General features: G+C 32.8%; 1 protein-coding gene across 4 annotated transcripts; it reads right to left on the minus strand.

Moving 5' to 3' along the window:
- Positions 1–1808: 1808 nt before the first annotated feature.
- On the minus strand, positions 1809–13470 carry LOC130967353 (DNA (cytosine-5)-methyltransferase CMT2). 4 transcript variants are annotated; one of them, XM_057892170.1, is made up of 24 exons: positions 13420–13470; positions 12794–13231; positions 10723–10757; positions 9935–10622; positions 9662–9693; positions 9456–9558; positions 8805–8909; positions 8605–8724; positions 8396–8489; positions 7977–8119; positions 7816–7881; positions 7486–7731; positions 7167–7225; positions 7023–7089; positions 6599–6928; positions 6392–6460; positions 6222–6308; positions 6066–6153; positions 5133–5248; positions 4955–5056; positions 3830–3873; positions 3004–3073; positions 2815–2918; positions 1809–2659 (listed from the first exon to the last, which is right to left on the minus strand). In XM_057892170.1, the coding sequence occupies exons 2-24, from the start codon at positions 13145–13147 to the stop codon at positions 2473–2475; spliced, it is 3309 nt and encodes a 1102-aa protein (XP_057748153.1). In that variant the 5' UTR covers positions 13148–13231; positions 13420–13470; the 3' UTR covers positions 1809–2472. The 4 variants fall into 4 exon arrangements, with proteins under 4 accessions (XP_057748153.1, XP_057748169.1, XP_057748162.1 ...); XM_057892186.1 differs by lacking the exons at positions 12794–13231; positions 13420–13470 and adding an exon at positions 11899–12163; XM_057892179.1 differs by lacking the exons at positions 10723–10757; positions 13420–13470 and having other exon boundaries at positions 12794–13017.
- Positions 13471–15241: the final 1771 nt, after the last annotated feature.

Genomic DNA, 15241 nt, shown 5'->3' on the forward strand with positions numbered 1-15241 from the left:
TAAATATTATAAATTTTAATATTTGTCCTTCTAATTTCTTTTTTACATATTTTACTGGATATATATTCAAATTTTTATATAAAATAGTCATAAAAAATCAAAGAGTTGATGATGCATTTTTTAAGAGGAAGGCTAATATTCAAGAAGGAAAACATATAACTTTTACAAATCAACACTTGTAGATAGTTCTTCTATTTTAATGAATCACGAAAAAAGTAAGATACAACCTTCAAAAGTTTAAAGAGTTACATCTGATGAGTTTGACTTTAATTCTTTAGAACGATACCCTGAAAAATGGTTTCAAATTTGGTAATATTACCCAACTCAGAGAGATGAAGTTAGACGAGCTTATCTTAAATGAGATTCATATCAAAAGCATATTGACAATTATCTTCTATTTGGCCACCCAAAATTTCGTTTCAAGCTTCGCCACTGTGCATACGTGCAGGTTCAATACGGCACTAGAGTGTCAACTCATTATTCCGTTTACTGACTTGTTGTTAAAAATGGGTTAATAGAGTATCTCTCCTAACTTAAATGACATAATTTTTCAATAATTATCATAGATCTCAGATTCAAATATCACTCCTACCTTAAAAAAAGAAAAAGGGAGTTAATAGATCCCTATACTTCTATAGTATCTCATTAGTTCGTATCCAGTAAAAATATTACTAATTAAGCAATTCCTTCTTTAAACGTATATAAAAATATTTCAATCCCGTTACCTCTACACCCTTTATAATTAGCGTTGTTTTGATACCAGAATTAATTAGTAACAACCGTATTTTTATACGGGTATCAAGAATATTTAGTATATAAATAGTTTTCTAAATATTTTAATGTTGTAAAAAAAACTAACAAATATATATACCAAAAGATATTAGGAATTATACTTCGTCGATAAATAAGTTGACAAGAAGGCAGTGAAATTAGGTGCTTTTGATCCGAAGTCACTCAAGACTTATTGATTAACGCCTGTGTATCTAAAGATTCAAATTACATGAAAAATGTAGTTTTATTCCAGGAAGAGGCACATCAGAGAGTATAATTCAATTCTAGCATTATCTTGCCTGACTTATCAAGAACAGTGTTGTATTCGATCATCATTATTGGAATATATTTGGGATAACAATCATCATTCTTCATAATGTGGAATGAAAATAGGCATTAAATTTCTGCGTGAGCAAGGCCTAACAATGTCTCCATACACCAGATTCTTTATGTTACTCTTAGCCCCTCGTGCAGATTAGAAAATTTCATGGACTGAAAATGTGAGTTTGACATGGATATGGAAATCCCCTGCTCTTTAGAAAATCAAACTCAGTACACAATAGGGGTGTGCATGGGTCGGGTGAAACCGGGTCTGATGTGACCCAGACTCGACCCAAAATATATACCGAACCTATTTATGAGACTCGAATCCGACCATAGACCCGATAAAACCTATACACTTTCGGGTCACGATTATATCGGGTAAAAACCGGATGAAAACCAGGCCATCAACATTACATTACATTGATACCTTCTTATAAACTAGCATGTGAAAATATTCAAATTTTCAAGACTCCAACTATTATTTGACATGGTAAAATTCACTTAGAAAAATATAATAAGAACCAACTCTTCTCTAAAATTAAAACATAACCATAATCAATACTAATATTGTCAAATAACACCAAATATTTAAATCAATACAAATAACACAATATTATGTATTAATTAGTCTAAAATCTTATGCATTTTAAACATAAAACATTAACTTATAGTCTTATAATAACTAATAATACAAAATATTAATTGTGTATGATAACCAGACAACCGGGCCGATTCGGGTGACTCAAGTCATGGCTCGAACCCGACCCGAAATAATAACCGGGTCTATTTTTGAGACCCTTACCCGACTCTAGACCCGGTGAAATCACACCAAATTAGTCCCTAATATGTTCGGAGCCGGGTCGGGTCTTCGGACCGGGCCGGGTCATGCCCACCCCTGGTACACAACATGAGAAATATGTATACTCCACTTCACACATATACCAAGCACCCGAAGAGCATGCTCTGGGAAGAAAATAATATATTAAAAGAATAAAATAAACAGTGCTGGTTACGGGTTACCAATGAAAGTCGAGTAGATAAAATACATAACACTCGTGATTTGTCTCACAAATCTATTATCGCGTGTCTACTTACATGAGATTAGATTTATTTTACTACTACAAAAGAAAAAGTTACTATTAATGACCTCAGGTTACATCCTGAATAAAGTTACTTAACAAATAGCTCATCAGCTATGCAAAATTAATGAGAATCTACTATGTAGCCAACTCAAGTGAATTTGCCGATATATCATACAAACAAAGATTGCTGAGCAAGGAGTTTTAAATATCAATGGCAATGGCAGCATGCCGCTCAATTACGGGAAACCAATCAATGAAGAAGAAAAATAGTAACAGAACTACAGAAGGATGAATGCTAGTCAGTGTCAGTTTTGCCGAGTTGATCCTTTGATGATAACTGAAGATAATTGGAGAGAGAAAACTTGGGAGGAAGGGTCATAAGTGCCTCATTTCCACTGAGCTTCTTCATATATGCCATTCCAAGAGCATATCCTAAAGCCCTTCCAACAGGAACAGCAACCGCATTCCCAATTTGCCGGTACCTACATATAATAGTAATATCGTATCATATCATGATAATAATGCTTAGTGTGTGTCTGCTATCACAATGTATATGCTCCCTACAAAGTATAAACCCAGTAACCAATCATGAAAAAATGAATCCGTAATAATATTGATCAAAATAATAGTTTCAAACCTCTGTTTAACATTCCCGCAAAATCTATAATAATCAGGAAAACCCTGCAGCCTAGCAAATTCTCGTATACTTAGGACTCGGTCCTGCTCTGGATGTAGTATTTTCTGCAAGAGTTTAAAATAAATAAGAAATCAATTTATACACATACACACACACATAAGAATATAAAAACTAAGACAAAGATAAGACCGTATTATGGCAACTTGGGAAGGTCAGTGCCGTAGGAACTGTCTCATCCCACCACAACCGTCCAAATGGCCTGCATATATACATACAAATTAAAATGTTTTTGGAAAAAGTTAAAAATTGAACTTATTTCAATAGTTACTAATTTGTACATTTGCTCTTTTATATATTCGATTGTGTGAAAATTAATTCATGTGAGAACAATGTTTGGATAGTTTGATTGAAATGTGATTTTAAAATAATCTGTTTAGATTGTGTGGAAAATGTTGCATTATGATAAAATTACTACAATGGATAGGGAATGATTGTTCTTATTGATACTTGTGGATAATTTAGTAAAATTATAACACCGCAAAAAATAACCAACGTCTAAATGATATCAATTCTAAAAATAGTCAACTTCTAATTGTAACCATCCGTTTCAAAAAGTTGCTTAAAATTATTTCCGTCAAGACAACTTAAGTTATCATATTCTGGTTACAAAAAAATATTTTGCACATCAAAAGGTGGTACCCACTTAGTTACCCTTCAAATCCAAGCATGGAAAAAGGGGATGAGTGAGGAGTAGCAGAGTCCACAATTTAATCAAGGGCAGTACAATTAGTATCTAAATGGACACAGCTTTTAGTGAACAAATAACATTTTTGTCCAAAGTACAATTTTGATTGAAGCCACCCAAATGCATCTACTTTTTGAAAAACAATTTTGTTATTTTTTTGGATAATTTAAGCTGTTTTCCTTATCCATCCAAACCGGCTGTAAGCATTCATGAAAATGTGAAGTAAGAAAATAAAAATATATACTACAGAGAACTGAACTGAATATATACCTCTTAGATCTCCCTTGTTCGAAAGTAAAGGCATAATCTGGAACCTGAAACCAAGAAAGATACCCAGCGAAGAATAGTTTTTAACTCTGTCTCACTATAAGCATGAATCAAGAACATGAAATATGAAAAATGGAACACAGATTGGCCTATTTTAAACCCAGCAACTTCTACTTGGAGATATCAAAAGCATCTAATTACTAAGCTAATTTTTTATTCACATGTGATATTATATGCGAGAATTTGTGATATATGCTGCAGATATTTCCATCCACTTCTTTTAAACTTCCATAGAAAAAGCATAACTAGGAGAATAACAATTCAAACATAACAAGCTACGAAGAACCAACACATTTAAAACATTTAAACAAAAAAGTTAGTTTATACCTTAATAACATTTAAAATTATAGCTAAAATAAATAATGTGACTATACATGCCATGCCGTCCCTAAGAATCAACCCCGGAATGTAACGCTTAAACAACTAATTAACTACCACTTGTACTAAGCTTCATGGTTATATATTGCACTGATCTATGAAACTAAATATGGTTCTGGGACAGACCAGGCCGTTGTATGACTTGGAGTGACATAAGGTTTTGTCATTATGCCTGAGTCTGAGGAGTTTGTGGGCCAGATCAAGCATCTGGGTTTGTTCCCTCTGACCTGCTTGTTGTTCACCCGACCTTCTCAGAGTAAAATGCTTAACTTTAATGTGGCGGTATAACCAGCTTGAGAGTCATGTTGTGGACGACATAATGGCCAATCAGGCCTGCTACTTCTATATATGTTCCCCCGGGGATCCAGGTCAAGCAGAATGAAGCTTGCCTAAAAATTAGCCTATATCCTATAGGCAGGAACATATACACTCATGTAATTTCCTTGTAGACGAACCATTTGATAATTAGAAACCCACCTAATATCCTAATCTAAAATATGATTTGGAACTTGAAAGCTAATTCTTAACCAGTATAAAAACGGATTAACTTAAGCATCAATAGTTCGTTATCATTTTATTTTAACCCGTAGTGAAAAACAAATTTGAAATGTTTATAATTTCAATGCAAATAGAAATAGCTGAAAAAGAATGTAGACCACTTTCTGCGTGAAGGCAACAAAAAGACCTTACCAAGGGCTTTCCAGATGGTAGTAGTGGTGGACTCTCAGTTGGATGCCGCCTAACCACATTGTCAATTACAACTAAACCCGGAAGATCACGGAAATTTGCTCCCTAAAGTAGCATCAAATTAAGGGTTGACAAGGAATCGATCAAAAGCATAATACATTGACTTAATCAAGATTACAACCTTCCGTTTTGGAATTTGACAAACACGTAGGTAGTCATCTTCCCCCAAAATATAGGGTCGGTGATCATATAGTAAACCTTCCTCCGTTGTTCCATTCAATGTTGACCCAGTCATCTCTACTCAAAATGCATAATGAGAACAATATAGATGAGCTATTTTTGCTGCAGAGCTTTACAGGCCAAAAACACAAATATAATGATAAAACGAAGAAAAACGGCAGACAGCGAAAAAATGAAGTGATTATAAACAAAGCACAGGAGCCCTAACATTTAAGATGAACTGAATTCAGAAAAAGTTAGTTACTTAACATTACTCTTTCACAAATGAATAAGAATAAACTATCAACTACCATATGTTGCAGAATATACAAGTTTGTTATTATTTTAAATTTAAGTTGTTTTATTTAACCAGGACTAGGTTTAGGTTTTATCGTTTTTATTCAACCAGTAAGAATTGTAATCGATATGTCTATTCTATAATAAATTCTAGTGTAACTACTTGAGTTCAACCAATCTTTCATTCAAAACGTTTTTACCATATACATTTAACTTAAAAATTAAGACTAAAAAAAACCTCTTTGCTTTCGCCTTTGACACTTACCATTTAATAAAATAAAATAGCCAGGCCAACCAACTACACACAATTGGGTTTCATGACTGAAAAACCCAGGATCCATATAAGATCTAGAAACCCCAGAGTTCAACTAGATTTTTCTACAATCCAACATATTACATGCAGTTTAAATATCCTACAAAATATCTAGGTTATTTCATTCAGGAATTTTTTTGAAAACCTATTTCAAAAATTGACTCTGAATGCACAGAAGGGAGTTCAGCATAAATCAACAACACAGAATGAAATGAAGAGGCAAGTGAAATTTTCAAGTCACTTTATGATTAGTCACAAAGTGTACAGAAGGGGTAGCATTATTACCATATTTAGTTGACCTTATATATCTCTGAAATTCTGTTTCTGGAGGATTTCTGTATGGCATTTCTTCACAAGTTTCGCGGTTTGTCACCTATATAACATTGAATTACGTTAAAACCATGATAACATAGAAAAGCAAAAGCAAGTGAAGAACAGTACAGCAGGAAGATCAGAGATTGCATCTTGAAGAACAATAGCTTTCTCAAGTTCACGAGGTTGGCCTTCATCATAAGCAACAGTATTGCGCTGTAAATAAAAGTCAAAAGCTAGTGAAGAATAGACATGATGTCTGAAAGAACTATTTTACGATGAAGTGTGAGGATTAGTACCTCAAACTCTGTTGGAGGCCAATAGCTAACAATGACATCATGTGACGGCAATGGAAATTGAGGTAGAACCTGTTCAAGGATAACAGATCATCAATAAAATAAAACAAAAGTTCATCTTTCCAAGAATTTGAAGATAAAGAGACGGAAGATGAATGTTTTAGCAACAATCCCATCTTTCCAAACAAAATTCCAGATTCTTAAACCGACCTCACTGGGATGAGCACCCCACAAGAAAACACGCAACCGGAATTGTGGAAGACCATAACATCCAGCAGCAACCATTCCCAATCTTGCTTGGTAATTCATATGTACCAAACGACTCAATGCGTATCTTCCAAGTGAGCCGTTGTCAAATTTCAATATGTCAACCACATTTTCCATTAAAACATACTTAGGCTTCAAATACTTTACTATATCCATGAAAACTACAATCTGACGATTTCTTTCATCATCCAATGGTGAAGCAACATTTCTAAAGCGATTATATCCACTAACTCCTTGGCAAGGAGGGCCCCCACAAATAACATCAACTTCACCCTGCAATAATTTCAAGCCATAAATTTCTATTTAAAAGTGCGAAAAAGTACCTTAAGAGTTTTATCAAATCTACATTATCAATTACACAACTTACAGGAAGAGGCAAGATTTTGGAGATCATCCCTTTTCTCACAAATTCCTGTATGCTTTCCTTACAATTACTAAGATATAAAGAAGTGAGTACTAAGGCACCAACTATAGTAACATCACCTATCACACAGAAAATCAAGAGATATACCTTAAGTTTTCAAGTGGTTCCCATGTATCCTCACTTTCACTGTGACCCCTCCAACGCACCTATTGAACAACAATGAGACAGCAATCACTACCAAATTATGATCCCTTACATTACTAGAGACTTAACAAGCAACATGGATAAAAGATTAGATAGTAACGATTTTTCGTTGCTAATGTAAAGGCATGAAGCATTATTAGGCTCTTTATAATTATCACCGTAGTGGGTGGTGGTATCCGAAGCATGTTATTATTAATTTATTATTAATAAAAGAAAAAAAAAAGACAAAAGCACAAAATAATTTTGATATCGGATTCATTACCTTCAAATATAGATTACATTTCCCTGTTTCATTGGGATCACCATAGCATATATCAACTATCCTAGAAACTTCATATTCATCAGCAGGAAGATCATGAGCTAAAGAATCTACTTGTTTCTTTACTCCTTCTGAGCCTTTTGACCGTAATGGTAATATCCTTTCTGTATCATTTCCTTTAAACCGTTTGCATAGCTTTTCCCATTCCTTCAAAAGTTCCAGAAAATCCTCAGCCAATTCATTTCTCACCTATACAATGAAGAAAGCAATGTTGAATGTGAAAAGTTCACATCAAATATCTTTTTGTTGTAGCACGGGATAGTCATCACTCACATATGTATCTGGATGGTTTAGTTTCAAGCTTTCAGTTGCATACTTGTTGCTATCAACAGCCCATCTCTGACCAAAACAGAAAACAAGAGTAAAACCAGTGTGGCATGGATGAGTTCATGGATACTCAGAATTTCATTAAAGATAAGATTTCTTCACAGTACCGTCACAAGGTTAACTGATGAAACTTTGGCACCCAAGCACAATCCAGTTGACATGCCACCACAGCCAGAATAAAGATCTAGTAGTAATAATTCTGTCTTCCGCGACTCAGATTCGGGTGGACTTTTGGTAACTGCCAAGGCCTCTGTTGAGAGAATCTCAAGGCCAATAGGTGATGATAAATAATTATTCTTAATAGGATTACAAATCTACACAAAAAATAACATTTTGAAAAGCTGAGTGGGAATGAAATAAAAAAACTTAGCCAAAACTGGAGACCATTAACAAACATGGATCCTTGTATGCATGTGACAATTAAATAGCAGTAAGACTCTCCATCCTATATGCTTTTCCCTCTTTTCAGTAATATATGGAACAAAAAATAAAACCAAAATGCTTCCTAGGGTCAACTAAGACACACCTGCTGGTATGTTGCGGAATGTAGAATATTCCACACAATATTCCATATCGTAATAGAAGTCAGATGGTGAAACAGAAATCGACCTCCGATCAATCTGTAAGAACTCACATGCAGAAAATATTTTGTTATTAGTATGACTAAGGCAATAGCATATACGTCACAATCAATAAGAGAAATGCAATAGAGAAAGTCCCTTAAATGTGCCATACCCTAGGTGTTACAATTGTTACATTAGCTTTTGCTATAATGCAGTCTATTAAGTTGTCATTCATTATTGATGAATAGAATAAACGCCTCTTGTCATGGAAGCTGCCTTCATCTTGGATTACCTGAAAGGCAAATGGAGGCAACATTCATAGCGCATCCTTTGACATTACCAAATAAACTTCATGACATACTCTATACTCACTGTATCTTGAACTCTGTAAAACCATTGGACTCTAAAATAATCTTGATCATCAGTTGTTTGGAAAAATTCAATAATCTTGCCAACATGATTTTCTTCTCTGTCACCCTGCACAAGAATCATTTGAACATAAGTATAAATTCTTGTCTTGTCCACTTGAAATTTTAAGGTTCACCAGCTGTACAATGTACTGCTATAGAAAAACTACTATTAATAGCCATATGCAGAAGCAACCGTTTCATATGGTGTTATAATTAAGCAAACTATTTCCTCAGCGCAATATATCAGTAATTCAGATGTCAAAAGGTACACTTGTTATGTCCCAGCTAAATCCAAGTTATCAAAGGGGGAGATAACAGTATAAAAGGCTACTTACTTGACCATAATCTATTATGATGTAGTTAGAAATTAAATTTAGGGGAAATCAGGAAATATCCTGTTCAAAAAGAATAAGCACTGTACTTTATAAAATAAAGAAAGAAGTAATAAGATACAGATTTTTAATGTGGTTCAGTCACATCTGACAAAATATCAGGTATGCAAATATGCCAATTAGAAAAAAAAGGATGTTACACAGTTCAATTAAAAGTCACAACAAATTTTAATAGGATAAAGATGGCAGGAATATGCATGTCTTCAACTCTATGCACTTACTTTTATAATTGCACAATCACCAAGACTGAAAATGCAATTACCAATTTCTGCTTGAGCATAGTGGCATTTCACATTTACAATGATCTCGTCTTCTTCATCCTCGCTACAAATCAGCAACATTGAAAGAAATAATTATATAATCTAATCTAAGTTACGAGTTTAAAAGGAGCAACATATAAGCTTGTGAATTAGTAGTTCAAACTTACTTCATTTTGAACTTTTGGCCTTTATTTTGGTTCTGCATGCTTGAGCAGAAAAAATTAGATAAAAAGGAAAGCTAAAGAATAACATTTTCTCAGACTAAAAGTAACAAAGTTTTCCATTTCATAAAAATTAAAAAAAAAGGTGAAGAACAAAAAAGATGGACTCATGAACATGTTATGTGAAACAAAAATGGTTAACAATTTCTTTCTTTTATACCACAGCATACTGAAATTCTGATAGCATGAAAAGAATCTCAAAAACATTGGGTCATTAACCTTCAATTCGTAACGCCATCCCCATCTTTTCTGAGCTTCATCATCTGGTATTGGATTGCCAACAAATGAAGGAATTCTTTTATGGTCCATTATTTCAATCGTTGTAGAAGCCACTTTTTTATTTTTCTTTCTTGGTGGGCTGTCATCAAACTCTAGCAAGGCAAGGGAATCAGGACCCATTCTGCCATTTTCCACCACCTCTGAGGAACTTCTCAAGCAATCTGTATCATCAATTTCAAGAGAGATTCTTGTGATGGTTTTAACTTCAGAATTCTGTTTAACTAGTGAATCAGAATTAAATTCAATCGGAAGTTCGGTGTCCTTGTCCTTTTGGTGAACTACTTCAGAAATTTCTTTTTTTGGAAACGAAATGACGTCCATGTTTTCACTGCCACTTGAAGATGGAAGTATTGGAGATTTCTTAAGGTTTCCACCAGACATTTTCACGTCTTGCAGTTGCAGACATGCCTCTCCAGATGGATTTAATCTTGGAGACTGCCTCAATGGCTTCGCATGACACTGTTTGAAAAGCTTGACGAATTCCTTATTGCTTGATGCAGCTCCAAGTTTGTCCTTTGCCTTTGATGATTCAGAATGAGAAGTTGGTGTCAACCTTGGAGATCTCCTACAGCTCTTTTCCTGAATGCATTTTCCATCCAAAACTGATTTCTGGTCCTTCCTGTCAGCACTACAAAAAACAAGAAGCATAACGTGGCCTGGAATTGAAACCAAGAAAATACAATGATGGGAGAGTGAAGTACTAAACATGCTTTCTGGTTTTCACTCACATCGATAGTAATTGTGGACCCCTAGATCTTTGCTGCTGCATAACTCAAGAATCAAGCAACAATATTTTAAACCATGAGACACGATCACAAAACCAAAATAAGCTACGGTCAACATTGCTGTAAATTGTATTATTTGGTTATATCACAAGGAAAACAACAAGTTTGAAATTACCAAAATATAAATTAGAAATTCAAAAATCGGAGCATAAATGGCTGCAAAACCCACAATATACCAACCCAAATAATGGGGATGAAACTGCCTTGTGTCTGTCCTTGATGTGAAACTCTGCAGCCTAAATATGCAGTTAAGTTGGTTGTACGAAGTTAAAAGCTTCAACAACTCTCAGTTTTAAGTCAAATGCAATGCTTTAAATTCTGAAATATGCAGCTTAGTCAAAAAGGCATAGGCTTTTTCTTTACCAAAAAAATTTGTAAATAGACGCACATTACAATCAGCTACAGATATTAGTCCAAAATACAGATTAATGATTAAAGTAGTAAATGTTAAACGAAACTAAGATCAAGTCCTGAACAAGTGAAATATTAAATCAAAGTAGTATTTGAGTAGAGCTTTTGTGTTTGCTTTCATTTTTTCTTCATACTTTTAGCTAACATGTGAAAGTTTTATATATAAGAAAAGATTGTACATACCATGATTTTAGAACATATTACAAAATTATTTTATTATTTCCTTTTTTTTCTTATATTACTCTATCTTTCCACTTATTTTTACACATTTATTTAATAGGATTGTTGATGATTAATATTGTCTAACATAGCACTTATTTAGGCCAAATAAAAATTAAACATAAACACTGAAAGGGTGTACATAGATATAATCGGATTTGGTCAAAATCTCAATCCGATTCACAAAGAAAAGAAATCGGATAACACGTTTCTAACCTCCATCCTATCCCGAGAATTTTCTAATCAAACATGCGGATATAACAGGTATTTCAAAAAAAATCCTAGGCTTATATTCTTTCTTCATGAAATACTTCTTTTTTTTTTCTCCTTTTTGAGCCTGTTTACTTCAAAACTATTATTCAATATAATTTTCTTAAATAATATAAATAAGACAATCAATACCAAAAAAATGAATAAATGATTAAGACAACCTAACAAATAATATTATTTTTTATTTTTTTTATCAGATTTGATTTGTAGATGTGATACCTATGTATCTGCGGGTAAGATAATATCCGATAGCCCAACAAATCAACAAATCTGGAGAAGATACATATTGGATATGGAGGTTGGGCAGATCGAACCTTTTTTTTACACCCTTAAGCACTTAACAGGGAGGAGACCCTTTTACATGCTCCCAGAGCACTTGCGATTCAAAAGCAATTATAGGTGCAGCCATTCATTCATATCATATTATTTAGAAGATATATGGAAAAAGAATTAAACATATTAAGTGATTATAATTATGTTTTTAATTTTTATATATTGTCAGTACAAAAAAAATCTATACAAACAAACAATTATAGATGATCACATCAAGAAAAATAATTATTTTTCATATTTCATATCAATCACATAAAGAATCAACTAAGAGAAAAAACAAATAGAACTAAATTAGCTAAATGTGTAAAATATTTTATTGAGTACATAAAAAATAAACTCTATAATTGTTCAAGAAATATGTATTAGATGTGTTTTAGGACATGAAAGTGATCGGAGTACATGAATCAATTGCACCCAAGACAGATACTAAGCACAGGTTGAAATCTTATAGTTAATGAAATCCAGACCCAAAATGAGAAAATCATGTTCAGTCAAATTGAAAGTGGAAGAGTTAAGTACAGCTGCTGGATCTTCGTCCAATAGCAGACCCCCACTTTGTTAATAACATTAATTAAGCATTATTATCTCTGAAGTCCGATCCAAACATGAGCATAAACAAGTAATCCTGCTATAATTTCTTACTAAGAAGAACATTACTACCAAAAATAAAAAAGAAGGGTAAAAGGCAAGGGGAAAGGCAATTTGCATGGAATGGGGTAGAGGAGAGAGAGAGAGAGAGAGAGAGAGAGAGAGAGAGAGATTAGATTTGAGGGAGACAGACCTTAAGAAGGCGAGCATGAGATTGAGATTGAGAATGAGACCCCGGCTTTCTCTTTTTGCAGCCCCCAACGGCGACCTCGTTGAGCCTGGAAGAGCGCCGGAGTTCAGCCGCATGTGTGAGCCTCCGCATTCGAACACGTGGCACGGTGGCATTGAGAGCGGTGAACCTGGGAGATCTCCTCGGGTGTGTGCCGGGGGAGATGTCTGAAGGAGGCGGGGACGACATGTCCAAGGGAGCTAGCTCTCCGTTCGCGGACTCTGTGAAGGCTAAGCTTAAGCTTTCGGATTTTGACTTCAACAACGCCGCCGTCTCCATTGCGGATCTCATCTCATTCTGTTGCCTGCCATCTGCCATCCCATTTTGCTGAGCAGCTCACAAATCTCAAGTTCTCAACATAAATGCAGCCGCTACACTAATTCTTTTTAATGGATTACGCTCCTGATAAAAACAATTTTAAAGTTTTTTAACATTATTTTTATTAAAATCTTTTATTGCTAATTTTCATAATTTCTTTGTTGGCAAAATGCTATATTTAATTATTTAGTTTACTCATTTACATATTATTTTCCTGGTCAATAGCAGTTAGTGAGCTGAAAATGTAAAAAGCGAGAGTGGCGTTGAGTTACCGCACAGAACTTTGTCCTTTTTCTACACTTGACACTCAGACAGTCAGACCTCAGTTCAGTTCACTGAGTCACACCAATTTTTTCTGCCACAGTTTTCTCGCTTTTTTATTTTTTTAGATTTAACTAACAAAAGGTTTTTTTTTACCAAAAAGATATAGAAACTTAAATTTGGAACTTCTTAAATGAATATGGGATTTGAACTCTAATTTATTGACAACTAACAAAAGATTTTTTATTCTAAAAAAAATATTATTTTATATTTTTTATTTATTTAACAAATTAAAGGTGAATTCAAAATATATGAAATAAATTTAAACATTTTTTAATAAGAAAAGCTTTATTTTTACATTTTTAACAACTACTGTCTACTGCACCTATTAACCAAATTATTTTTTAAATACTAAATAATTTTAAAATTTCTTATATTTTTATTTCGTCTGTTATCTCATTTCTCATATTAAAATATTTTAATATTATTTCTACATGTACCAAAAGATATTTTTAAATATATTATCTATTATAATATACTTTATTTATATAGATAACTAATTATATTATCATATTAACAAAAATAATTAATTCTATATTTATTATTTAAAAATTATTAATTGATTGTATAATTTTTTTATATTTTTAATACATTAAAATTAAATTCTTTAACTTGATTGTGTTTTTCTTTACTTTTTAACACACTAAAATATTTGTTTATATAATATCTGCATAGCATTATATTTCTCAGATTTTTTTTATCATTTGTTAATGGCATACGTTTATAAATTTGTACTACATAATAAATAGAGAAAAATAATAATAATTATACTTAGTATATACCTATATATAAGATAAAAAAAAATTGTCCTTTGTAACCGTTATTAAGTAGGAAATCGAATTCGGTTCTTTTATGCTATATAACGATTGTTTGGAGTTTAAACTTTAAACACAATGTTTATCTTTTTATATCCATGTCCGACAAAACAATAATTTTATTGATTCGTAGTCTCATACAATATTCTAAGCACGTACATCGTTTAACAATTTTCTTAGAATTTTAATGTGTTATCTGGATTTTGACAAAAATTTAAAGAAGACAAAATATATAGTATGATAATTATTTTCTCACTCAAATTTGTATTATAGACTGTTGCATTTTTGTCCAAGACCATCCATCATCAATTGTTGTAACTAACTAGACTTACACCATAGCAATAAAGCTCGGATAATGGATGATGCATTTTTTTAAAAAGAAAACTTCTAGTTTATAATAGTTTTTTCTGCTTAAAAATAAAAGAAAAATAATATTGACTTAAAACGAATACAAACAAGTAAAAATAAATGCTGTTTGAAAAAAATATATATATCAGCAACCAAATTGTTCCAATTCTAAGGGTGTGGTAGAAGACACTGATTACCAAGGAACTATATGTTTTTGACAGAACTTAAAGAAAATTGGAACCACGGAAGTGTTTACACTTCAAAATCAGGAATCCCCATACTGGTACCAGTCTACCAGACAAGAATTGTATTGGACGCTAAATGGACTCTCATTTATATGTTTCTTCTAGTAGTTGCGTTTAAAGGAAAAATAAACAAAATAAAACAAAATTGCTTTGAAGCTTATAAATAAATAATTAAAGACTATTTGTAACCAAATACATACATCAGTTTGGTTATTGAGGGAGGATCTTACGGTAACTCAAGTGAGAAATCATTGCTAGCTAGGAAAACAAATTAAATACGGGGTAATTATATATGGTGAAAACTCATGTATTAATTTCACATAAAATTAATAGTTGATTGTCGTTAAATAATTTGACTAATTTAA

Source organism: Arachis stenosperma, chromosome 1 (assembly GCF_014773155.1).
Source record: "Arachis stenosperma cultivar V10309 chromosome 1, arast.V10309.gnm1.PFL2, whole genome shotgun sequence".
Classification (NCBI taxonomy): Eukaryota; Viridiplantae; Streptophyta; class Magnoliopsida; order Fabales; family Fabaceae; genus Arachis; species Arachis stenosperma.

Excerpts from the sequence above, each read along its gene's own strand:
- LOC130967353 (XM_057892170.1), bottom strand. The coding sequence starts at position 13,147 with ATGGCAGATGGCAGGCAACAGAATGAGATGAGATCCGCAATGGAGACG. Across the intron at positions 7,226-7,485 it reads AATGTAATCTATATTTGAAG|GTGCGTTGGAGGGGTCACAG; the intron begins GTAATGAATCCG and ends GTTGTTCAATAG. Across the intron at positions 3,874-4,954 it reads TACCATCTGGAAAGCCCTTG|GTTCCAGATTATGCCTTTAC; the intron begins GTAAGGTCTTTT and ends TCTTGGTTTCAG.